General features: G+C 32.0%; 1 protein-coding gene across 1 annotated transcript; it reads left to right on the forward strand.

The window, feature by feature from the left end:
- The first annotated feature begins 4 nt into the window (after positions 1-4).
- On the forward strand, positions 5-25,296 carry LOC132731536 (retinol dehydrogenase 7-like). Its single transcript, XM_060717729.1, has 6 exons — positions 5-405; positions 6,617-6,743; positions 15,086-15,171; positions 15,859-16,041; positions 17,552-17,689; positions 20,818-25,296. Exons 1-6 carry the CDS (start codon positions 75-77, stop codon positions 21,156-21,158), a joined length of 1,206 nt encoding a protein of 401 aa, XP_060573712.1. The 5' UTR covers positions 5-74; the 3' UTR covers positions 21,159-25,296.
- The last annotated feature ends 348 nt before the right edge of the window (positions 25,297-25,644 follow it).

The raw sequence follows: 25,644 nt of genomic DNA on the forward strand, positions 1-25,644 counted from the left end.
TGTAGGCTCAAAATGGTGGCTAACATGCTGATAATCGGATAGATTTTCAATAATATCCTTGATATCTCTACAGTATGCTACCATTTCAACATCTGCCAACGATGAACTTTATAATTGATGACAATGATATTCCAGAAGACGATGTCATTCTCTATTCTGTACTATACTCGAGTGTCACTGTTGTTTTTGCTATGGCAGTGTTGTCAAAGTTTTTGACAAACGAATTTCGTTTTGGATTCCGTTCTGTTTTGAGTTTAGCTGTTCTTTTCCTTGGGGAACCATTATGTCAGTTCTTTGTGAAAGGACCTGTGGGTGTTGGATGCTTTGCATTTGGATGCTTGCTTATATATTCTATCTTGCCAGCCAGTCACTTGCCAGCAGCTGACAAAGCAGTTCTTATCACAGGTAAGTAAAAATGTCATAATAAAATTATATTTAAGCATTTTCATATTGAACAGATTATTATTAACATTTAGCCATGCAATTATAAGTAATATGAAATTAGGCAAAGCCTATGAACGGGCAAGTCGGTAAAAATTCCTTTCATTTTTCCGTTTTAAAGGTGTCATTCGGTATTATATGTACCCGCTTCCGTTTTCACTCGGAACACTCGACGATTATTATTAATCCTAAAAGTTGAGATTTGTTCCGTTACCCGATACACCGCCTTTTATCATTGAGTTACATTGTAAATGGCGGCGCCTAACTAGAACTGACACTGAAAATTTCATTGATAGGTATACTGGTTGGGGACCACCAAAACCTGACAACCACCAAACCCGGACGGCCCCGAAAATGCTTAATTTAGTATTTTCTTTGTTCAGTGGTTGTCAGTCACTTTTTTATCAACAATAAGTGCATGTTTCTTTTAAAATTAAGTAAATTAATTTATTTCAACCTCCGTAAATGGTAATATTTTAATGTCTATTTCAAGAATGTTAATGTTGAAATTCGGGGGTCAAGAAAGCAATGCCTGACCTCATATACCAGCTATAATCATTTGCAGAGTGAATAATAGAATATCCAAAACTTCAGCATTTGTTGCTGACATATTGTATATCATGTTACAAATCAAAAATTAAAACACCCAGGCTTTTATCTGAATTAAATCACATGTACATATCTGTCCGGACACATGGTACTGTAGTGTAGACAATTTAGGTAATTTTGATACCCTCCTTGTCGAGCCTCAGATATAAGTGTCAATACAATCAGAAATAAACAAACTAGTTTATTAGTTAGGAAAAGAACCTAGCTGAACTGTGTCAAATTTGTTGAACTCTAGGTTAAAAATTATGAAATCTCTACAGAAAAATGTTCCAAAAGTGTCCGGTTGATGGTCTCCGACCAGTAGAATTCTATATTTTTAATTGTTTATTTATTTGATTTTCTTTTAAATATACACATGTAGTCTATAGTCGGGCAAGCCAAAGCGGGCCCGGACTTTGACTTCCCCGTATAAAATAGGTAGCGTTAGATAGTGGGAACGGATTTAAAAAATCTCATATGTAAAACATATTTTCCTTTTGCGCTGATATTAAATAACTTGACAGAATTACCTTAATTGTAATTTTTTAGCTCGACTTTTCTATGAAAAGGGGAGCTATCCTACTCGCCCCGGCGTCGGCGTCGGCGTCGGCGTCACACCTTGGTTAAGTTTTTCGTACCACCCCACTTTATTTCAGAAGTATTACAAGTATGGCTTTGAAACTTACCATACTTGTTCACCATCATAACCTCCATCTACAGACAAGAGTACATAACTCTGTCAAGGTTTTTGACAGAATTATGGCCCTTTTTTGACTTAGAAAGTGTATTGAGCTTGGTTAAGTTTTTTGTACCACCTCACTTTATTTCAAAACCATTGGAGGTATTGCTTTGAAACTGACCATACTTGTTTACCATCACGACCTTCATCAACAGACAAGAGGACATAACTCTGTCAAGGTTTTTGACAGAATTATGCCCCTTTTTGACTTAGAAAATACATTGAATATGGGTAAAATCCACTTATTGCCTTAACCCTTTGAGATATTGCTTTGAAACTTTTAATGCTATTTCACATCATTACCCCCATCTGTACGCAAGAGAAGGTAACTCTGTCAAGGATTTGTTTTAAAAAATTAAGGCCTTTTTATCGACTTAGAATCTTGGTTAAGTTTTTAGTACCAGTCCACTTTTTGACTGAACTGTTTGAGATATTAATTTGAAAGTTGGAATACTTGTTTACAATCATGATTCCCAAATGTCCAGGAGAAGGTAATTCTGTCAAAGATTTTATTTGAATTATGGCCCTTAACTGTCAATGTTTTGTATTATAGGCAAGCACTAAAAAACTTAAAAAATCTAAAAAAATTCATTCCTATCCACTTGTTCACTTTACCATAAATTATGTCATATAAACATTGCTGTAATATTCAAGGGTATCAAACAACTAGTTCACTTTAAAAATACAGAGATTCTTGTATTGCCTTTTACTGCAAAAACTTTTTTTATTGGCAAGCAATAAAAAAGTCGAGCGCGCTGTCTTACGGACAGCTCTTGTTTATATAGACCATTCATAACATTTAAGCTGTATAGAGGAATAATGATTATTTATATTAGTTAATTTGTTACTATAGGAAAACCAAGAAATGTAAACATATCAATTCACTAAACAGACAGCATCTAAATTAAGGTAAAGCACAAAAACAGTGTTTATTCTAGGAGGGGGGACGGGGGGATTCACTCCTATTTTTGAAAATTCCCCCCTATTTTTTCAGAGACAGGGGGAAAATTTTACATAGCGAAAGAAGGAAAAAAATCAACAAATGTAATTTATTCTCACTTTTCGATAAAAATCCCCCCTGTTTTTCAAATCCTAGAATAGACACTGACACTGACAAAAACCATAATTTCTGATATAACTGACTTGTCAAAAGAATAAAAATTGAGGAGAAGTCAACCAGGAGCATGTAGTCAAAATTGATGACTTTAGAGATGGAATATTTCAACAAGACACATTCCGCAAAAAAATCTTGATAGTTTCACAAGCCTAAATGGCCATAATCGCCCATATGTATAATTGTGCATAATATATGTATACATGTATATGAATATAATTTATGTTAAAATGTACATTTATTGATATACATGCGGTTTTAAGTTTTGTACATGTATATATGTTTGCCTGACTTTGTCATTATGTTTTAGTATAATATCTTTAAAATAAATGAGTCATCTTTTCTGTGCACAATGTCAATTTTGTATACCTTTTGTGTTCATTTTTGTAATGTCACTCATGATGTCATCATCATTTTACGCTATTGTTTTGTATTATGTTTCAAATGCCAGACGTGAATAACAAGCCTTTTAGTACATGTTTTAATAAAGTTTTACTCTCTTATTATTTAACAAACAATGACATGTAATATCCTAATAATTGGTCAATTATGACCTGCATAATGTCCAACTCGATGCTGTTTTTATTTATTTCATTAAACAAATTTATTCTTGATTAATAAACTGCATTAATATATGTATGTTTATAATACAGTTAGAATATGTTCCACGGTTTGGCATCCTTGGCAAAAATATCTGGTTTACAAAATGGAACAAGTTCAAAGGTCAGCTGCCAGATATGTATACAAATACAATGACTACAATTACACCAGTAGTGTATCTAAAAATGGTAAAAAAAAAAGTCAATAGGAAGAAAAATATATTTATAAGCTTAAAGAATATATTAAAGGCTATACATGTATGTGCCTAATTATCAGATGCAGCAGATACCAAACTGGTTGAGAAAAATCTTTAATTCAGAAAATTTTCAATTCAAAAAAAAAAATATATAAAATAAATTATAAAATACAATCATGTACCAATATGAAATTATATGCCAAGAGAAATGTTAATGTCAATTATAAAATGTTTCTTGTAGTGCATTCATCAGTATATTATGACAAATAAAAATATACCAGGAAACAGCATAAAAGATGATAAACTTGTTTTAATTGGTAATTTTCAGCAATATTATCAGTTGGAAAAATTCCTGTTTTTGGCATATGTTTACTTTAAAAAAAAGAAAAAGAAAAAAAAGACTAATCTATGAAATTTAAATCACATGTATCAGTCTAGTTTTATGTCAGAATTATTTTATTTTAAGTTTCCACTAATAGACTGAAAAGAATCAGTTGCTATGTTTTCTATTAGTTAAAAAATATTTTTATGAATATTTATTACATGCTTTTCGGTGGTTTATAGAAATATATCAGTGACATAAAAACTGATAATTCACTGTTTTAAACAGTGAAATTATCAATTTGATAATTTCACTGTTTTGAATATTTGAGTCCGGTACGTTGTTTCAGTGAAATACAAGCGTTCACAATACTGGAAACCAACTAAATGACATGACGTCGTAAATTACGTCACGTTGTATTATTATTTGGCGCCCTGTTCATTTAGTACTATGTTAAAATGTCTTTTTAAACGTTTCTTTGCATGTAATAAAAAGAAAATTTGTTTAGTTTAGTGTAAGATTGAAATATATTTCACCTCGTGAACACCAAAAGTTCATATCTCACTCGTGGCTGCCCCACTCGTGATATATTCCTTTTGGTGCTCACTCGGTGAAATATATTTCGATCTTACACTGAACTAAACAAATATCCTCTATGTACATGTAACTTTCTTTTTTTTTACTGATGAATATTTGTCAATACACTTTCACATCGGCTAAACTCAATTGTCAGATATTTGTAATTTCCTACAAGACTGTTTTGTTTGATGAACTTTGGCATTCTTATTTCTTCCTTGCTGTCTTTGCTGTAATCCACAAGTAGATTTTATTAGAAATTCTAATGCTAGCTGTATTTGACCTTTTACAGAGTCCAAAACAGTTGGATATTTTAAATGCACAATTTAAAATCAACATTTGACTTGCAAAAATAATCTGATAAATGAGAAAGAAAGTTTAAATGTTATCACAATGAATGATGTAGATCGCATACACATCTATCAGGAAATATTTATTATACACAGTTAGTACTAGGGCTTTGGTAACTACCTGTCAGGTGTCAATCCTATCCAATCAACGATTCACACCATAATGTTTATAAACATTTTAAAATGAAAAAGTTAAAAATGCAAATCAAGAATGACATAGTTTTTAATGTTTAAGTTTACCTTCAAACTTTCAGCTGAAAATAAATAATTGAGAAGAGTGTAAATGCACGTGAATGTTTTATACATTATTTAGACAATTACAACATACATGTATCCAATCAGATTAAAACTAGCTCCTAATTTATGCTATGCATTCAGGGCCAAAAAACCCTTCTTTGTAGAGGCCGAATATAGGCTGCTTCCCCAACCCAGGGCTGCAGATAACATGCGTATTTGCGTTATTACCCAATTAAAATGTCTAAAAACCCAATAGAAATAATAACTAAGGGTAAGAAAAAGTAAATGAATTCTTATTTATACAAACTACATTTGAACTGGTACGTAATGACGAAAATTATTACTTAATGCGTACATCAGGCAGATCATACTGTTTCAGACTGTTTTAACCTTTAAATTATATAAGGCAATTCGGATATCTCCTAGGCCAATAAACCATAAAGCAAAGTAGTAAGTAGCTTTTTTATAACCGTACAAAACCTACAAATGTCTACAATGAAGGTCAAAAATTTTGGGTAAAATGCATGAACTTGTACTTTATAACCCAAATTGGTTAGAGGGGGTAGGGTAAAAAATACAGAAATAACTCAAAGAAAATAGAAAAAACCCAATAGATCACAAAATAAGGGGTAATTACCCAATATACACAAAATGTTATCTGTAGCCCTGCCAACCAAAATAGCCTCTTTTTTTCCCCAGTTTGGTCCTCAAAATTCCCCAGTCTTTTGAAATTTCCCATAGAATTTAGAACAAAATTAAATGATGATGTTGAATTAAGGTCTTTTACTGCCTTATTACTATTTCCCAGTGCTATTTGCTTTTCTATTTTGAAGAACTTGTTAAAAGTTTGTATTAAATTTGAGACCTATTTTCCCAAAGTATGCCAAAACCCCAAGAAAAGGGTGAGGCCCCTTCCCCAAAAATGGTGATTTGGCCCTGGCATTAAACTTAGGATCTGAAGGGCACCAATAGGAGGTCACCTTCTCATGACCTTTCGAATAGCCAATCATTAGCAAGCTTTTACAATGTTGAAAGTTATGCAGTTTCTAATTTTAACTGCTAGAAAACCAATACTGAGTAGGTAATTTTTATGATTTCAAGAATAAACATGGCTTTATCCATATAGCTGGCGGGTAAACTGGCAAAACAATTCTGTCCATTAAAATTTAGTCTATTATTTCCAGTTTATTTGTTTCAAATTACTACAATTTTTTTTTCTAACAAAGATCAACAATTTGCTTTACTTCCATTGACAGCAATATTTTTATACTTCGTCTAATGCCTATCTGTTAAGGGCGATTTAATTGCATGGCTAAAAATAGCTTTTTCAGCAAAAAACAAATATTGTGGCAATCAGATCTACATGCAAGAAACTATTTAAGTAGATCTGAATTTTAGTAAGATTGCATAATTATCTAAACTTATGTAAGATGTTTGATTGTTATTTATATAGGATGTGACTCTGGATTTGGTCTTGCTCTGGTGAAGAAGTTAGACAGCATAGGTATGAGAGTGTTTGCTGGATGTCTTGATAAAGATGGTACTGGTGCTGCAGCCATTAGAAATAACTGTTCAAACAGGTAACTAAAAAAAATGTTTAACATTTATACAGGTAATAAATAAAAGTGGCAAGTTATATTAGATAATACATATATGTGGGAATTTAAAATAGGTAATGCACATAAGTGAGAAGTTAAAATAGGTAAGATATAATTGGTTAAGTTTAAATTGGTAATATACATAGCTGGGAAGTTATACTAAGTAATACTGATTACTCATAAGTTGAAAGTTAAAATAGATAATACACATAAGTGGGAAGTTAAAATAGATAATACACATAAGTTCATTACCGTGGTTTGAAAAATAAAATGCAGAAGTGTAATGAGATTTCATCAGTCATGCATTGCTTCATGTATAACTATTGTACATTACACTATTAAATGTAAGGCTGTGCATTCCCATTTTTTTCTGTCACGATACATATCACGATACTTGCATTTCCAAACGATGCGATTCACGATATGTATTGCACACTTTGATAAAATGCGATGCATATTGCGATTCTTATGTTTCGATGCAATACGTATCACAATATTGACTTTCAGACTTTATCTATATAAAAAACTTGGTCATTTGTTCACAGCATAATTACGAATCTTATCTAATATAAAACTATCACGATAAAAAAACAATAAAATTAGAAAATTACTCTTCAACTTGTTATTATAACTTATTTTCAAGTTTTGATCTTTCAACAATTTACATTACTTATTACTTAAGGATTTTTACTTTTTACTTAAGGATTAAAGATATTTTTCATTATACCATAACTATTAGTGTATTGCGATACATTCCTGCTATATCGATGCATCGGGTGGTGAAATATGTATTGCATCCTGATATATTGGAATTTATAAATTCCTTACGATGCATACATCGAGGACAGGGCAGATCGCGATGTATCGATGCATCAATGAATCATTACACCTCTAATAAAATGTTCTCTGAAATATGCAGATTCCTTCAATAGGTAAAATAGTTACACTATTATATACACTGACTCCTGTTTATGTAGTATATACATGTATATGCAAGTTTTCATAAACTACTGTTATTATGCTTTTTAGCTCACCTGTCACAAAGTGACAGGTTGAGCTTTTGTGATCGCTTTTCGTCCGGCGTCCATCCGTCCGGCGTCCGGCCGTAAACTTTTTCTTTAAATGACATCTCCTCATAAACCGCTGAGCCAATTTCATCCAAACTTCACAGGAATGTTCCTTTGGTGGTCACCTTTAAAAATTGTTCAAAGAATTTAATTCCATGCAGAACTCTGGTTGCCATGGCAACCGATAGAAAAAACTTAATATCTTTTAAAAAACCCAAAGAGGTAGAGCATAGATATTTGGCATGAAACATCTTCTAATGCGTGTCTATCAAGTTTGTTCAAATAAAAGCCCTGGGGTCAAAATTGGCCCCGCCCCAGGGGGTCATTGATTTTCCCTATATGCATATAGTAAAAACTTAAAAAATCTTCTTTTAAAGAACCCAAAGAGCTAGAGCTAAGATATTTAGCATGAAACATCTTCTAATGGGTGTCTACCAAATTTGTTCAAATAAAAGCCCTGGGGTCAAAATTCGCCCCGCCCCAGGGGGTCATTGATTTTCCCTATATGCATAAAGTAAAAACTTATAAAATCTTCTTTTAAAGAACCCAAAGAGCTAGATCTAAGATATTTAGCATGAAACATGTTCTAATGGGTGTTTACCAAATTTGTTCAAATAAGAGCCCTAGGGTCAAAATTTGCCCTGCCCCGGGGGTCATTGATTTTCCTTATATGTGTAAAGCAAAAACTTTAAATTAAAAGTTCTTTGAAAAAACCAAAGAGCTAGAGTTTAGATACTAAGCATGAAACATCTTCTAGTGAGTGTCTACAAAGTTTTTTCAAATAAAAGCCCTTGGGTCAAAATTGGCCCTGCCCCGGGGGTCATTGATTTTATTTATGTGTAAAGCAAAAACTAATAAAATCTTCTTTGAAAAAACCCAAATAGCTAGAGTTTAGATATCAAGCATGAAACATCTTCCAGTTAGTGTCTTCAAAGTTTGTTCAAATAAAGCCCTAGGGTCAAAATTGGCCCTGCCCCGGGGGACATTGATTTTCCTTATATGTGTATAGCAAAAACTTCTTTAAAAAAAAACCGAATAGCTAGAGTTTAGATATCAAGCACGAAACATCTTCTAGTGAGTGTCTCCAAAGTTTGTTCAAATAAAAGCCTTTATACAGGTGAGCGACTTCAGGGTCATCATGGCCCTCTTGTTTAGGAGAGGCAGGGTGGGTATGTTATGCCATTATTGTATCAGGTACTGGGTACATGACTGTAGGTTCTTTAGTTGAACCACTGACCTTCATTTAAATGAGCTGCATACATGTAGCTTCCTCACATGCAAGAATAAGTCCTTGAACTTAAATTCAAACCCACAGTTGTGAGCGGCAAGAAATTTTAAGTTAGTGGCCACTTGGCCAAACAAAGTGGATGAATAGGCACTATGGTCACCTACTCTTTACTTTCCTTTCATAAAAATCATTGATAAAACTTGTAAGATTTTTACCAATTTAATTCTACTTTACTAGTCTACTGATTTATAGTAATGGTAATTGATTGGTTTGCTTTAATATGAGTCTGCCGCCATGTTAATGTCCATTTATACGGAGATTTTATGTTTTATTAATATAAATGTGTGTGTTTCAAAAGAAGACGTATAACTTAGCCTAGGGAACATACAGTATTTTCCATTGAAGTTAATAGAAATAAGTTATAAAATCTCAACATATTCAGAAATAGCTCCTACTCCATTAATAACTGGTTAGAAAATAAATATAGTGATGAAAATGAAATTACATGTACTGGTATGTCATATCTTACATAAAACATACAGTTACACTTGTTTTGCTGATAAATCATGTTTCTTTAAAGGAACTCCACTAAAGTCAAAGAGTCTGAAAACATAAAATTTGAATTTCCTACACAGATAAGTTGTGGCACTTAAAACAGGAAGGTGTACAAAATGTAATCAAGAAATAAACTCAGATTAAATTGAAAATTGTATTTTCGTGCTATTCTTAGCCAGATTTTAGTGAAAATCATGGCAACGCTTTTAATTGCAATTTTGGGTCATTATGCGCAATAAGAATAATTAAGAATAATAAGAATGATTATTCTGAGAAAAATAGAGCAAGCTCACACACAAGTTATTTGTCTAGACCTTCATCAAGTGAAACATTACGGTAACCCTGAAAAATTATTTCCAGTTCTACCATGTCAAAACATCCTCAGTGAAGTCCCTTTAAGTATTTATATGTTTTTCAGTCTGATTTACAAAAAAAAAATGCAAACAAAATTATGTACCTATTTGAAGGCATGCAGCTTAAAGGGTATTAATCTATATCATATGAAATATTTTTATGAAATTAATCAACAGTAAAGTTATATTGGTTCAACTATTGTATGGTTGATTCCCAAAAAAGTTGTAACATAGAATGTCTCTGTTATTTAACAGGTTAAACATGATTATTGTATGTAAACAGAATAAAATATTCCAGAACAGAATATTATTTGCTATTTTAAGTACTGTTATTTCTGTTTAATTACATGTATGGTTTTGTGCATGCGTCATTCAGTTTTAAGGCAATTATCTACCATGTTTCTTTCATACAAACATTTTGGAAGTATTCTTTTTTAAAATTCAAACAATAATTTTTGCAGCAGATATTTAGCTTTATACCCTTTAAAAGTACACTGCTTGTTTGATATTGTTAATATAGTTTTAAACATTGATGTCACACTTGTCTCTTTAGACCTTATAAGATGATTAATGTACAGTAAATCTAATCAAAAATACATGTAGGTGCCAGACATGTAAACAAGGATAATTATGTCTGGCAATCCCCAGACTTACCAGTCAGTACATTAAGCTTCTTTACTCCCATCACAGAATAACAGATGCTCACAATAACACCCCCTGTCGACAAATCTTCACTGCTTTGACATTTATAATTTCTGATAAAAACAGGATTAAACAGCACAAGCTCAAAGTTTAACTGATAGGTTTGAATGAACCGTGTCTCAAATTTTTCCTATCTTTTCTCAAAAAAATATTACGTAACGTCAAACATTTTGTGCGACTTTTTTCACCATACATATTACGTAATTAAAGATAATTAAGTCGCTGATTGAGCAAACAAAAATCCCTCACACGGTTCCCTCCGTAAATGAATTCCCTTTCATGTGCTTTAAACCGCATGTTAATTGCTTGATTATTAAAAAAGTTATGCCGATTCAAAGTTAGTCCGACCCGCATCAAACGAAGTGTCATAAATCGGCTGTTCTCTCTCGGACCCCTACGTTTCACGGTAAATAATTGCATAATACACAAATATCGCACTCGAGAGGGTCACAAGTTGCGGTAACATACTCTAACAACATTTTATGACCCAGTGACATCAGACCAATTAAAAAGTTGCTGATTAATATCAGTTTATAACAGAAATTTCTTCAAATCTTAACGTGATTTACCGTCCGTCTGGTATCGGTCGCACATGTCACGTGACTCTCGGTAAAATTTGAGGCACTCGGTGGGGGGAAGTGGCACGTATTTGCGCACCGCTAGCGGGGTATTTTGAAGTTTATTATTATTATCATCAGCATTATAATTATATTATACCAGTGTCACTCTGTGTATTCGTTTATGAAATTCTGTTAAAATATAAATTAAAATAATAAAAAAACTGAGCTTCTGACGGTCTTTTAAAGTCCATGGTAGATGTACAAATAAGAACGGGATATTATATATTTTTCCTCCAAATTGATATAAATGCTTCACATATTTTAATAGAAGTAAAAGGTATCACTCGGTCATTATGATCTGACCTTCTTGACTTCTATTATCATGAATATCATCTATGCATCTAAGCACGGCATAGAGATCCAGTTTCTACTGGGATATACAATAAATTCCATACTTTGTCCCAGGTTTATTAGTACTGTGTTCGATTTACTGGCGAACAATTTATTCAAAGCATTCACTGATAATATATTTTATTATCTTTTTTTATTGATTCATAGAGAAATAATCATCCTTAGACAACCTAAAATGGTTTAGAAATTTGTCAGGGACACCTTACCACAAGTCATATAGGCGTTCACATAAAAAATGTTGTCTGTTTTTGTTGTTGTTTTACTTGACATTGTTAGAATGTGAAGCAAGCCCTTGAATCCGTACAAAAGTCCATAAACTCAATGTAATATCTATCAGATTAACGGGACAGACAAATTATTTTCACACATTATGGATATTTTAGCAACTATATTTTTAATCAACCCCATGGTCGTGCGATTTGCCGCTATGCTTATAATTATTTATGTTTCATAGATTATGTTACGTACATTGGCCGACAATTTCTTATATAATTTTTTATATAAAAGGTAGACGATATTCGGTATTTGTACGATACATGAATTACGAGTAGTATGGACCAGTATGGACCGGTAATTCACGCATGTATGGAACTACCAATTTCCCTCATTGATGCCTCAACAGGGGGCGGAGCGTTATCGATAATTGACAGGTTATGCGAATAGCAGATAAAAATGGTACAGGTACCGTTTTAAAACGTTTAAAAACACATTTTTTGGACTAACTGCTTCCAAAATTAAATCACGAATGTGTTCAGAAAAGATGGATAAATCTACTAAGCAAAAAATCTAATTTTAGGTATTTTCATTGATAATTGACTCCGTTGTCACCTTAATTAAAAAATAATGCACAGCAAGGAGTTACAGTTTCTTATTCAGGCTTCTTAGAGGAAAATAATTTCTTCAGGGAAAATTATATTCTACATTTAACAATTGTAAACTATAGAGTTATTGATTTGAAGTGTGATAATAGATGACTAAGTGATTAAACTCAAAAATTATTTTGACGGTTTTTTATAGCCTTAAAAATGACTTTTGAAACATCGAGTTGACAAAGATTTGCTTTGTAATTATTATATATTTATAGTCACTAGTCACTGTATTTGTGATTGAATTAGTGAAAGCTATTGACCTCAAGGAGCTCACATCTCAGAGTTTTGTTTTTGTTTTTTTTTAGCTCACCTGTCACAAAGTGACAGGGTGAGCTTTTGTGATCGCTTTTCGTCCGGCGTCCGGCGGTCATCCGTCCGGCGTCCGTCCGTAAACTTTTGCTTTAAATGACATCTCCTCATAAACCACTGAGCCAATTTCATCCAAACTTCACAGGAATGTTCCTTTAGTGGTCACCTTTAAAAATTGTTCAAAGAATTTAATTCCATGCAGAACTATGGTTGCCATGGCAACCGAAAGAAAAATCTTTAAATATCTTCTTTTAAACAACCCTAAGAGCTAGAGCTTAGATATTTGGCATGAAACATCTTCTAGTGAGTGTCTACCAAGTTTGTTCAAATAAAAGCCCTGGGGTCAAAATTGGCCCCGCCCCAGGGGGTCATTGATTTTCCCTATATGCATATAGTAAAAACTTAAAATCTTCTTTTAAAGAACCCAAAGAGCTAGAGCTAAGATATTTGGCATGAAACATCTTCTACTGAGTGTCTACCAAGTTTGTTCAAATAAAAGCCCTGGGGTCAAAATTGGCCCCGTCTAGGGGGTCATTGATTTTTCCTATATGCATATAGTAAAAACTTAAAATTATCTTCTTTTAAAGAACCGTAAGAGCTAGAGCTTAGATATTTGGCATGAAACATCTTCTAGTGAATGTCTACCAAGTTTGTTCAAATAAAAGCCCTGGGGTCAAAATTGGCCCCGCCCCAGGGGGTCATTGATTTTCCCTATATGCATATAGTAAAAACTTAAAAAATCTTCTTTTAAAGAACCCAAAGAGCTAGAGCTAAGATATTAAGCATGAAACATCTTCTAGTGAGTGTCTACCAAGTTTGTTCAAATTAAAGCCCTGGGGTCAAAATTGGCCCCGCCCCAAAAACTTAAAAAATCTTCTTTTAAAGAACTCAAAGAGCTAGAGCTAAGATATGATGTTCTAATGGGTGTCGGGGGGGGGGGGGGTCATTGATTTTCCTTATATGTGTATAGCAAAAACTTATAAAATCTTCTTTGAAAAAACCCAAATAGCTAGAGTTTAGATATTAAGCATGAAACATCTTTAAGTAAATATCTACAAAGTTTGTTCAAATAAAAGCCCGGGTGTCAAAACTGGCCCTGCCCCAGGGGTGTCATTGTTTTTAACTATATGTGTATAGTAAAAACTTTAAAAATCTTCTTTTAAAAAACCCAATGAGCTAGAACTTAGATGTTTAGCATGAAACATCTTCTTATGGGTGTCTACCAAGTCTGTTCAAATAAACAAATAAAAGCCCTTGGGTAAAAATTGGCCTGGGGGTGGGGGGGGGCCTATATACAGGTGAGCGACCTCAGGGCCATCATGGCCCTCTTGTTTCATTTTCTTATGTGACTTCTAATATTCCTCATATTATATATAAATCTTGAGACAGAAAGATTTATTTTATCAAAAGCATGTGAAAATGTCATAAATTTCAGCCACTCATATGATTTTGTTTGATCTTTTCTTTTATGAATAATTTATAAGAAACTATGTTTACTTTTAGCAGGAAGCACACAGGCGAACATAAATTGCTGAATTTATAATGTAATGGATTTTACTTTGAATTTGGAACAGTCCATTTTGAAAGTAAAAAAAATAGATTTTAATGAATGAAAATTGAGTTGGCAACAGTGTAGAGATCATAGTTAGACTACACAGAAGTGCAGTATGGCCTGGCTCTCTAAAGACAAAGACAAATCAGTTTTGGTTCCAGCAGGTTATGGTTAATTTATATTAAAGGGACTCCACTGAGATTTTTTGACATGATGGGACTGAAAATATTTTTCCAGATAAATGTACCATTTAATGTAGGTTTAGACCACTAATCTTTGTGCAAAATTTCAGATCATTTCCGAGCTTCGTTTTTCCAGAATAATTATTTAAATTTTAAAAAATGACCCGAAATGAAAAGAGTTCAAACACTTTTCACTCAAATTGGGCTAAGAAAAGTATAAAAATATGATTTACAGTTTATTTCACAGTAAATTTCTTAACTATCTTTGCATATTTTTTTCTGTTTTAAGTGCCCCAGCTCATTATGTAAGAAATTCAAATGTTATGTTTTTAGGCTTTTAAACCTCAATGGAGTCCCTTTAATATACATGAACATATACATGTTCATGTAGGGCTGTTACTTAAAATTTTATTCCATAAACAAATTGACTTAAGTTGAGCACCTGTCATGAAGTAACAATTGACACAATAACATGGGAACTTTGTTTTATTGATAAAAGTGACGATGAACATATTACACATACTTATATTTTTCAGGGTACATATATTACAACTAGATGTAACAAATGAAAAAGAAATCTCCGCAGCTGTTCATGTTGTCACTAGCCAAGTAGGGGAACAAGGTAGTTCTTTTGTACATACTTCATATTATATGTACAAAAGTCTCTTTTTCTAAGGGATGATTCCATGGAGGAGTGGTTATGGGTACACCTGTTTGCTGTTGAATAAGTTACCACTGATATCTTGTACATCCTCTCACTGCAATTGTGTACAGATGGTTGATAAATCCCCTTATAATTTAGCTTTCAGACTGTTGTGTGAAATGGAGAAATTGTCTGAAATATACAAATGGGCCCATCTTGATTCTTGCATTGAAGCCTTTTGCATTCCAGTGGTTAATATTAAAATAATTGTTCTGCCAAATCTGTTGTGTTTTCTCATATTAATGTACATGTGGCAGTGGAATATTAACTTATCTGCACCCAGCATGTTCAGTTAACACGTTTTCTTTAGCTTCACAGTCAATTATTCAATATTGGCTGCTGATACTGGAAATGTTAGTAAGAGTGACATAAGAGGGATTTTAATTTGAAACCATGTGGCTGGAGGGAATATTTTGATCTTTTATATTCAGCCAACAAAACAAACAAATATTTATGATTCCATTTTAAAACCATAGTCATATTTTAATATTTATTTTGTATTTATTATGTTTCACTTCCCTAATAGAGATATTAAATTGAAAGCAACATGGTCTGTGGAAGCTAAAAGTAACCAATTAATTTTCTGTCATTTCATATTTTTGCCAGGTCTATGGGGTTTGGTGAATAATGCTGGTATATGGTATTTCTCGGAGCTTGAGATGATGTCAGAAACAATCATAAAGAAGATAATAGATGTTAACCTATTTGGTGCTATAAGAATGACAAAATCACTGCTACCACTTATACGCCAAGCTAAGGGAAGAATTATAAATGTTTCAAGTGTTCTAGGTAACATGTTTTACTGTAACTTATATCACATTGATAATTTCTCACGTTTTCAGTACTTCATCACATCAGTTGTTTTGATTTATTCTTCACAATTTTCAGGATAAGTCTTTTGGGCCGTCTCAATAAACTATCAAAGCTAATAAAATACTCTTACTACCACAGTAGTAATCATTGCCAGTAATGTCAAGATCATGTGGTGCAATATATGGACAAGAATTGTGGCAAAGTACCACTATTGGCAGTTTCAATTCTGTTACTAAAATTCCTTTTAGGATCTCTATATCTTTTGTCATTTGTTGGTAAGAGTATGATTCAACTCAAATGTTGTGTTTTCAAACATTATAGTAAATGAAGACCAATTTCCCTGTTTTCCAAATTTTACTTTTCATTGTGTTACTTTTGTTTCTATGTCTAGTGCTTTTCCTTTGAGATCAATTTTTTTGTGATTGCTTTTTTGATAGATTTTTTCATCATCTGAAAATGCTAAAAGTTTGGTGATATTTAAATGAACCTTTTAAAATTTAAAATAACTTTTCATGCTATGTTCCATGCAAGACATAAATATAAGAAATATTTTAATGGGTATTTTTATGAGGATGGAAGGATCAAATTCTTCGATATTTCAGGATTGTTGTAATTAGAAGTGGGTCATGGAATATATAATACAATGATGTATGTAATTTATGATGTAATACTTCCATACATTGTATAATATAACAATCGTTAAACATCATGTTGGGTTGAAAATATATGACACACTGTACATCGTATAAAGTAACACTTGCATAACTTATGCATCTACATCATATATTGACAATATGAATTAACTTTGTCACCATTTACAAGGTGTTAAGAACATGTCCAAAATGAATATTTATTACTGATACTGTGATACTTTTGGTACACACTGAGGAAAGAGAAATTGTGTGAAAAAGGTCTTTTTCTTTTCACACAAACTATTGCTTTTCTTAGGTTTAAAGTTATAGATAACACAGTACAAAATTACTTTTCAGATATTTGGTTAAAGATTATTATAAAAGAAGCCTTGCACATTATGCATATTACATGTGTACCTTATACAGTTTATTTTTAGTTATTAGAACCTTTATTCACGTGCTTCATAAATGTATAAATTTCAGATAAAATGCAGTGTGTGTTTTGTTTTGTTATGTAATATGTGTTTTATCCTTTTTGTAGGCATGTCTGGTAAAGATTTCTGTTCCAAATGGCACTAATACCATTTTTTCCCAAGGAATAATGTCAAAAACTTCCCAATGATTTTATAATTCATCACTTGCCAAACATTGCAAAATGTTTCATTTTTTTTAATGCAATATTTATTTTTTAATGCATTTTACCTTATTGCACAACTCAAAAAAAAAGTAAAAAAAGCAAAAACACTGCAACGTTTCATTTAAGTTGAAAACAAAAAGATGTGCCATTAAGGTTTTTGTTTGCTTTATCATAACATAAAACATCTTTGTCTTATTTTTGGTATTTTATTTCATAGGAAGAATCTCAATGGAGGGTCATGGTGCTTATGGTATATCTAAACATGGGCTTGTAGCATTTTCTGATACACTTAGACAAGAAATGAAGAAATGGAATGTTAAAGTCTCAATAATAGAGCCTACAGGATATTCCACAAGTGAGTTACTTTTTACCATCCTTCATGTAAAAATCTTAAATGATCCTAAAAATCTTAACCCTTTACCTCATATATACGCGAAATAACGCACTTTCGACCCCTTCCCCCTCTTTTAGGCCTCAAATAGTGAAAAAATGTCCTGTTTGGGCCCCAAACACATGTTTTCATTTGAGAAATTTTGATAAAAAAATTAACCACTTTTTCGGCGCGGTCCCCCATACCAAAAGATACATCAGGGGGTTGCCAGAAGGGTGATGTGCCCCCTTCTGTTTGGGGGGTTTGAAGGGGTGCAGTAGTCCTCCTCATTGCCAAGAAAATTTTGGACTTGTGAGAGGCTAAAAATGACCCCAGATCGATCATAAGGTAACGTGTAACCAACGCTGAAAAGCATTTGAAGTTAACTCAATCCATTAAGAAGTTGCAGCACTTTGAAATCAATTTGCTGGAAAATCAACGCAGAATAGTGAGATGTCGCCTTGTTGCCATGGTCACAGAAAATTTAAGCCTGAGCATGTTGTTACAAAGGCAATGGTCCAGTTAACATTTGTGCCAAGTTTGATTAGTATTGAAGCAGTTTTTAGCTCGACTATACGAAGTATATGGAGAGCTGTCCTACTCGCCCCGGCGTCGGCGTCGGCGTCCGCGTCCGCGTCCAGATTTTAGATTAAAGTTTTGGTGCAGTAAAATATTTTTCACTATAACTTTGTCATTTCTTAAGGTATCAACTTCAAACTTCAAATATATGTTCCTTATCATCATCCCCATGTTAAGTGACAAGGTTCATAACTCTAGCACCAATATTTTCAGATTTATCTCCCCTTGAACTTAGAATTTTCCTCAAAAAATACTATTTCTTACTGTTTCTTCTTTATTTCTTAAGGGATCAACCTCATACTTCAAATATATTTACGTTATCATCATCCCCATCTTATGTGACAAGGTTCATAACTCTAGCACCAATATTTTCAGATTTATCTCCCCTTGAACTTAGAATTTTCCTCAAAAAATACTATTTCTTACTGTTTCTTCTTTATTTCTTAAGGGATCAACCTGATCATACTTCAAATATATTTACGTTATCATCATCCTCATCTTATGAGACAAGGTTCATAACTCTAGCACCAATATTTTCAGATTTATCTCCCCTTGAACTTAGAATTTTCCTCAAAAAATACTATTTCTTACTGTTTCTACTTTATTTCTGAAGGGATCAACCTCATACTTCAAATATATTTACGTTATCATCATCCCCATCTTATGTGACAAGGTTCATAACTCTAGCACCAATATTTTCAGATTTATCTCCCTTTGAACTTAGAATTTTCCATAAAAAATATTATTTTTGACTGTAACTTATTTATTTCTAAAGGGATCAACTTCATACTTCAAATGTATTTACGTTATCATAATCCACATCTTATGTGACAAGGTTCATAACTCTAGCACCAATATTGCAAGAATTATCTCCCCATAAAACTTAGATTTATTTACTAGAAAAATGTTATTTTTTATTTTAACTTTTTTATTTTTAAAGGTATCTACCTCAAACTTCAAATACTTATTCCTTATCATCAATTACATTTTATGTGACAATGTTCATAACTCTTGAAGCAATATTTACAGATTTATCTCTCTTTGAACTTAGGTTTTCTTAAAGAAATATAATAACTTCTTTATTTTTTAAGGTATCTACTTCAAACTTCAAATATATATTTCTTATCATTACACAAATGTTGTGTGGTAAGGTCCATAACTCTAGCATGACTATTTCTAAAATTATTCCCCTTGATCTTGGAATTTATGTTAACAAATGTTATTTTTTTACTATAACTTAATACATAATTATACATAATTGATTTTTCTTTCATAGTTTTGTCCTCCTTACTGCGTCCAGTATTTTATTAGTCGAGCTTCGCTGTCTTCTGTGACAGCTCTTGTTATAGTTTTATAGCAATTTGAACTTGTAACGGGAGACTTTTCAATGAAAACAGCCATTTTTAACAAAATGCTCATGAAGTAATGGAATAAATGGACTTGTCCATTTTTCAATCTGGACTAAACCATTCTTTGTTTTAATGGAAAGTTTCAAAATAGATAGACTGACTGATTAATGTCAACCGTATATACCAATTGACCAAGGTCCACTCTGGTTGCTTGTGAAGAATGACTTGCTTCCACCTGGCTAAGGATTAAGAATTTCCATATCTGGTCAGTTATGTTGTTTTCCTATTCTTACGGCCATATCTAAAAATTGTTTTGTCAAAGTGTCCCTGCAGTTTATACACATGAATTTTATATACAAGAAAACTATATAAAATGTTTCCAAACAAAATACACAGAGTTTAGCAATGATATTATGAATGTGCTAAACATAATAGAAAATTAATTTACAATCATTATTCTTTCAATTAAGGTACTTCTGTATGATATTATTGAAAATACTATCCCATTTCTTACCAATTACTGACATTGAAATATAGCTGTTTATACTATAAGAAACATGTCAGCAAAACCAAACGTCAGTCATAACTTTAGCTGAATCAATTTAAAACAATAGCATTGTAACTAAAAAAATGTTTTCAATATTCGATAATAGTCATGGCCATTTACTGTAATATAAACTAAATTCTCGTGTTTTCTTACTCAATTTTATATCATAATCATCTCAAATGTTGTTATAATTTCTCAATTTTAGATAATAATCATAGTCATTCATGTGATATATTTAAAATGTTGTTATAATTTCTCAATTTTAGATAATAATCATGGCCATTTACTGTGATATATCTTAAATGTTGTTATAATTTCTCAATTTTAGATTATAATCATAGTCATTCACTGCGATATATCTAAAATGTTGTTATAATTTCTTAATTTTAGATAATAATCATGGTCATTTACAGTGATATATCTAAAATGTTGTTATAATTTCTTAATTTTAGATAATAATCATGGTCATTTACAGTGATATATCTAAAATGTTGTTATAATTTCTTAATTTTAGATAATAATCATAGTCATTCACTGCGATATATCTAAAATGTTGTTATAATTTCTTAATTTTAGATAATAATCATGGTCATTTACAGTGATATATCTAAAATGTTGTTATAATTTCTTAATTTTAGATAATAATCATAGCCATTCACTGCGATACAAGAGGGAGGAGATATGGGATACATTAGACGAGGAAGGTAGAAAAACATACGGGAGGGAATATTTAGACGAGGTTTATAATAGTTTGTTTGACACGCTTCACCGCTTCCCAGATGACTTGACGCCTGTGATTCGTGCCATGAGAAGCAGTTTACTTTCAAAACGACCAAGGGAGCGATACCCATGTGGAGCAGGTGCTGATATCATTACATACATTCATTGTCTGGTTCCCGTGTGGTTAGCAGATAAAGTATCGTCAAGTTTCGGTTTAATGTCAAAAACTGCGAAACCGGCACAACTCCAGGAGCTATGAACAAGAATGTTATAGGAACGTTTTAGTTAGTTATTTTTAGCTTAAGAAAATGAGCGCTTAGTTGAATTAGCTAGTGGAATCTAAGTCAGTTTATATGTCAAGCTAAAATGATTATTTATTTGTAAAGATAAGCTAGATGTTGTAAAATTTTGAGCTCAAGTGTTTCATCATTGGGAGTCTTGTATAAAGTATCCAATTTTAAGCCAAAATGTCAAGATGTCATTGATCAGAAATCTTAATGTATTTGTCACTATTTTCAAGTTTTAATTTGAATTGCACATGTTGCAAGATGTAGGGGTTTTATTTGAATTGATCATAAACGCATAGGAGGAAAGAAATATTATTGTTGTAAACTATAATTCTGTTATCATAGGATGTAAACAGAAACTTTTCCACATTGTTTATTATTTCAATAGGTGTATAGTATATTATTGGTATATATATTGCTAAGAGCCATATTATTGTTTGAAAATTTTGAGATTATTAATTAGTTTTGTTGCTTTTATGCACACTATAATGCATATGCTAGTTTTAGCAACATACTTTTGCTTTTTTTTCTAAATAAATAATGTTTATTTTCACCCTTTTTTATACACAGATCCTGTTATCTCCACAAACTGTAAAATGTTTTTGATTTTGTTTAAGATTATAATTATTAGCATTTTGTTAACTATGTTATCGATTACTTTTCTCTTTATTTTTAATAAAAAGCGAAAGTTTGCTAATTGGCATAAAAATGTGCTTTGAGATACAAAAGTGCTAATATAATCACAGTGTTTTTTCTGATATATAAAATATAAGATTTTGGCATAACTGTCTCAAGGATTTTTTCAGATTCTCTGTTTGATACATTGTAGTTATGAATTTCCTTAACAAAAACAAATTTTTCTTGTGACAGTAAGCACAATTTCCAGAGTTTTCAGTAAATTAAATTTGAAGAAGTGCATTGTGTAAATGAGATGTCATGCATATTGAATATATTTCAGAGACAGCTGAAACATAAAAATGATGTTTAATGATAAGTTTCTTTATGGTGATTGTCATTCTATTTGGTTCTTGAAAATACTAGCTTTCATGTTTTTGCCTTAAAAGTCTTAAGTAACATGTTTCTCTATAGAAATAGTGGTTTCAACAGTTACAGAAGTTAAGTGCAGTAGCAGTTTCAGACACCTGCATATATTTGTTTGGTTACAGCTGTTTTAAGAATAACAGGGTTTTAGCTCAGGTAGATTTATTTTGGCATAAAAATCTGACATAGTTTGTGTTTTTGGTATGTTTTAGCCTAGAAATCTCAATACCCAATCATTACAAAATTCAGTGTAGTCAGTAAAGAGAGGTGCAGGAAGTGTGACAATGTTCACATTTAAATTAAAATTTATTTAATTTTCAAATGAAATTTATTCATTTGAATTTATAATATTATCCCATTGAGATAATAAAAAAAACTAAGGAAATCCCCTTATCTTTTCATGTTTATTTTCAGTCTCATGGGTAATTCACTTCTTTATTTAAACTTCTTTTGACATCGTTTTAAAAAAATAATTAATAGGGTCGTTTTTCACTCTTTGATTTTTAGCTCACCTGTCATAAAGTGACAGGATGAGCTTTTGTGATCGCTTTTCGTCCGGCGTCCGTCCGTCCGTCCGTAAACTTTTACTTTAAATGACATCTCCTCATAAACCACTGAGCCAATTTCATCCAAACTTCACAGGAATGTTCCTTTGGTGGTCACCTTTAAAAATTGTTCAAAGAATTTAATTCCATGCAGAACTCTGGTTGCCATGGCAACCAAAAGGAAAAACTTTAAATATCTTCTTTTAAAAAACCATAAGAGCTAGAGCTTAGATATTTGGCATGAAACATCTTCTAGTGAGTGTCTACCAAGTTTGTTCAAATAAAAGCCCTGGGGTCAAAATTGGCCCCGCCCCGGGGGGTCATTGATTTTCCCTATATGCATATAGTAAAAACTTAAAAAATCTTCTTTTAAAGAACCCAAAGAGCTAGAGCTAAGATATTTAGCATGAAACATGTTCTAATGGGTGTCTACCAAGTTTGTTCAAATTAAAGCCCTGGGGTCAAAATTGGCCCCGCCCCTGGGGGTTATTGATTTTCCCTATATGCATATAGTAAAAACTTAAAAAATCTTCTTTTAAAGAACTCAAAGAGCTATGGCTAAGATATTGAGCATCAAACATGTTCTAATAAGTGTCTACCAAGTTTGTTCAAATAAAAGCCCTGGGGTCAAAATTGGCCCCGCCCCAGGGGGTCATTGATTTTCCCTATATGCATATAGTAAAAACTTAAAAAATCTTCTTTTAAAGAACCAAAAGAGTTAGAGCTAAGATATTTAGCATGAAACATGTTCTAATAAGTCTCTACCAAGTTTGTTCAAATAAAAGCCCTGGGGTCAATATTGGCCCCGCCCCGGGGGGTCATTGATTTTCCTTATATGCATATAGTAAAAACTTAAAAAATCATCTTTTAAAGAACTCAAATAGCTATGGCTAAGATATTTAGCATGAAACATGTTCTAATGGGTGTCTACCAAGTTTGTTCAAATAAAAGCCCTGGGTTCAAAATTGGCACCGCCCTGGGGGTAATTGATTTTCCTTATATGTGTATAGCAAAAACTTAAAAAATCTTCTTTGAAAAAACCCAAATAGCTAGAGTTAAGATATTAAGCATGAAACATCTTTTAGTGAGTGTCTACAAAGTTTGTTCAAATAAAAGACCTGGGGTCAAAATTGGCCCCGCCCCGGGGGTCATTGATTTTCTTTATATGTGTATAGCAAAAACTTAAAATCTTCTTTGAAAAAACCCAAATAGCTAGAGTTTAGATATTAAGCATGAAACATCTTCTAGTAAGTGTCTACAAAGTTTGTTTAAATAAAAGCCCTGGGGTCAAAATTGGCCCGGCCCCAGGGGTGTCATTGTTTTTAACTATATGTGTATAGTAAAACCTTAAAAAAAATCTTCTTATAAAAAGCCCAATGAGCTAGAGCTTAGATGTTTAGCATGAAACATCTTCTTATGGGTGTCTACCAAGTTTGTGCAAATAAAAGCCCTTGGGTTAAATTGGCCCTGCAACGTTGGGGGGGGGGTGGTTGGGGGGGCCTATATACAGGTGAGCGACATCAGGGCCATCATGGCCCTCTTGTTACATTACCGATTTTTCACAGAAGTTCATAAAAGAAAATTTTATAGAGTAAATTCATGTACATTATAAAAGCTACTACCTGTGTTACACTTTGCCAAATAGAGGTACAATTTTATCAAAAATAATGGTTCAAATAGAAAAATTGGAACTTAAAAACAATGTAAAATTAAAAAAATCAAAAAGTTAGTAATTTATGGTGTCTTCACAGCCATGGGGACACTCAAATAACTTTGATAAAGATCTGTTATCAACCTGGTATTAAATTTCTGTTTGATTTTTTATATAATAGATTTGAGAATATTCTTAATACATTATTGTCAACTATAAAAGGCTTGGTGTCATAATCTCTGTTTTAATAGAACAAAATTGTTGTGTTTAGTTGATTTACATTCTTAATTATTATAATAAACCAGTGAGTGAGTAAAAATGCACCTTTCTGTTAAACAGATCAATTTATTTGCTACATGTTTTGATTTTGATTTGTACATCAACGCTTCCTAGTAAGTGTCTGTTGTACTTGATTATCTCTTTTATAATCAGTTGTTAAATGTCACAATATTCCAATATTTTGACCAAGTGTTAATAACAAAAACACTGAAAGTAATCGAATAATAATTGAATAACTATATCTGTGTTACTATTTTGTTCACAAGCCTGATTTCAGTGGTTTCATTTTGTGTAAGGATGGAGGTGGGGGAGTTTCATTATCTCACTTTAACACTTTGTATGAAAAGAATTTGTCAAATTAAGTGTTACAGTGCTATAAACTTGTTCATAATTACGTATTCACATAGAAATATAAACTTGATATTTTCCCTTATAATTACTGTAATGGATAAGTTATCTTCCTATATGTTATCTTTTCCCTTATTACGTAATATACTTATAATGACTGATACTGTTAAATCATTCTTTAAACATTAAAAGAGCATATATTGTTTTTAATTTACCAAACATTTTTCATTGATAAATCCTGTAAGTATGACCAAATGGTTTCACGTCTATCTTTAAACGGTAAAGATCATAGTTTTGTCAGAAATTTAGGTGATTTTGAAAAATTCATGTATTAAATTATGAAAACCTCGCAAATATTATTTTTAAATAAAATGTATGTAGGGTAAATAATGAAACGATAACATAAACTGAACTAAATATACAATAAAAAGAATGCTATTTTAATAGAAATATACATGTATATGATATTTCTTTAATTATAATGTATGGATTTTAAGAGGCTCATGTAAGTTGTCAGAGCTATAGTTCAGTGTAACTATTTTTATTTATCTGATAATTTGTTTTACAAGCATTATTTGTTAGTTGTATCTAGTC

The sequence above is a fragment of the Ruditapes philippinarum genome, unplaced genomic scaffold (assembly GCF_026571515.1).
Source record: "Ruditapes philippinarum isolate M1 unplaced genomic scaffold, ASM2657151v2 ctg3214_1_1_1_1, whole genome shotgun sequence".
Lineage (NCBI taxonomy): Eukaryota > Metazoa > Mollusca > Bivalvia > Venerida > Veneridae > Ruditapes > Ruditapes philippinarum.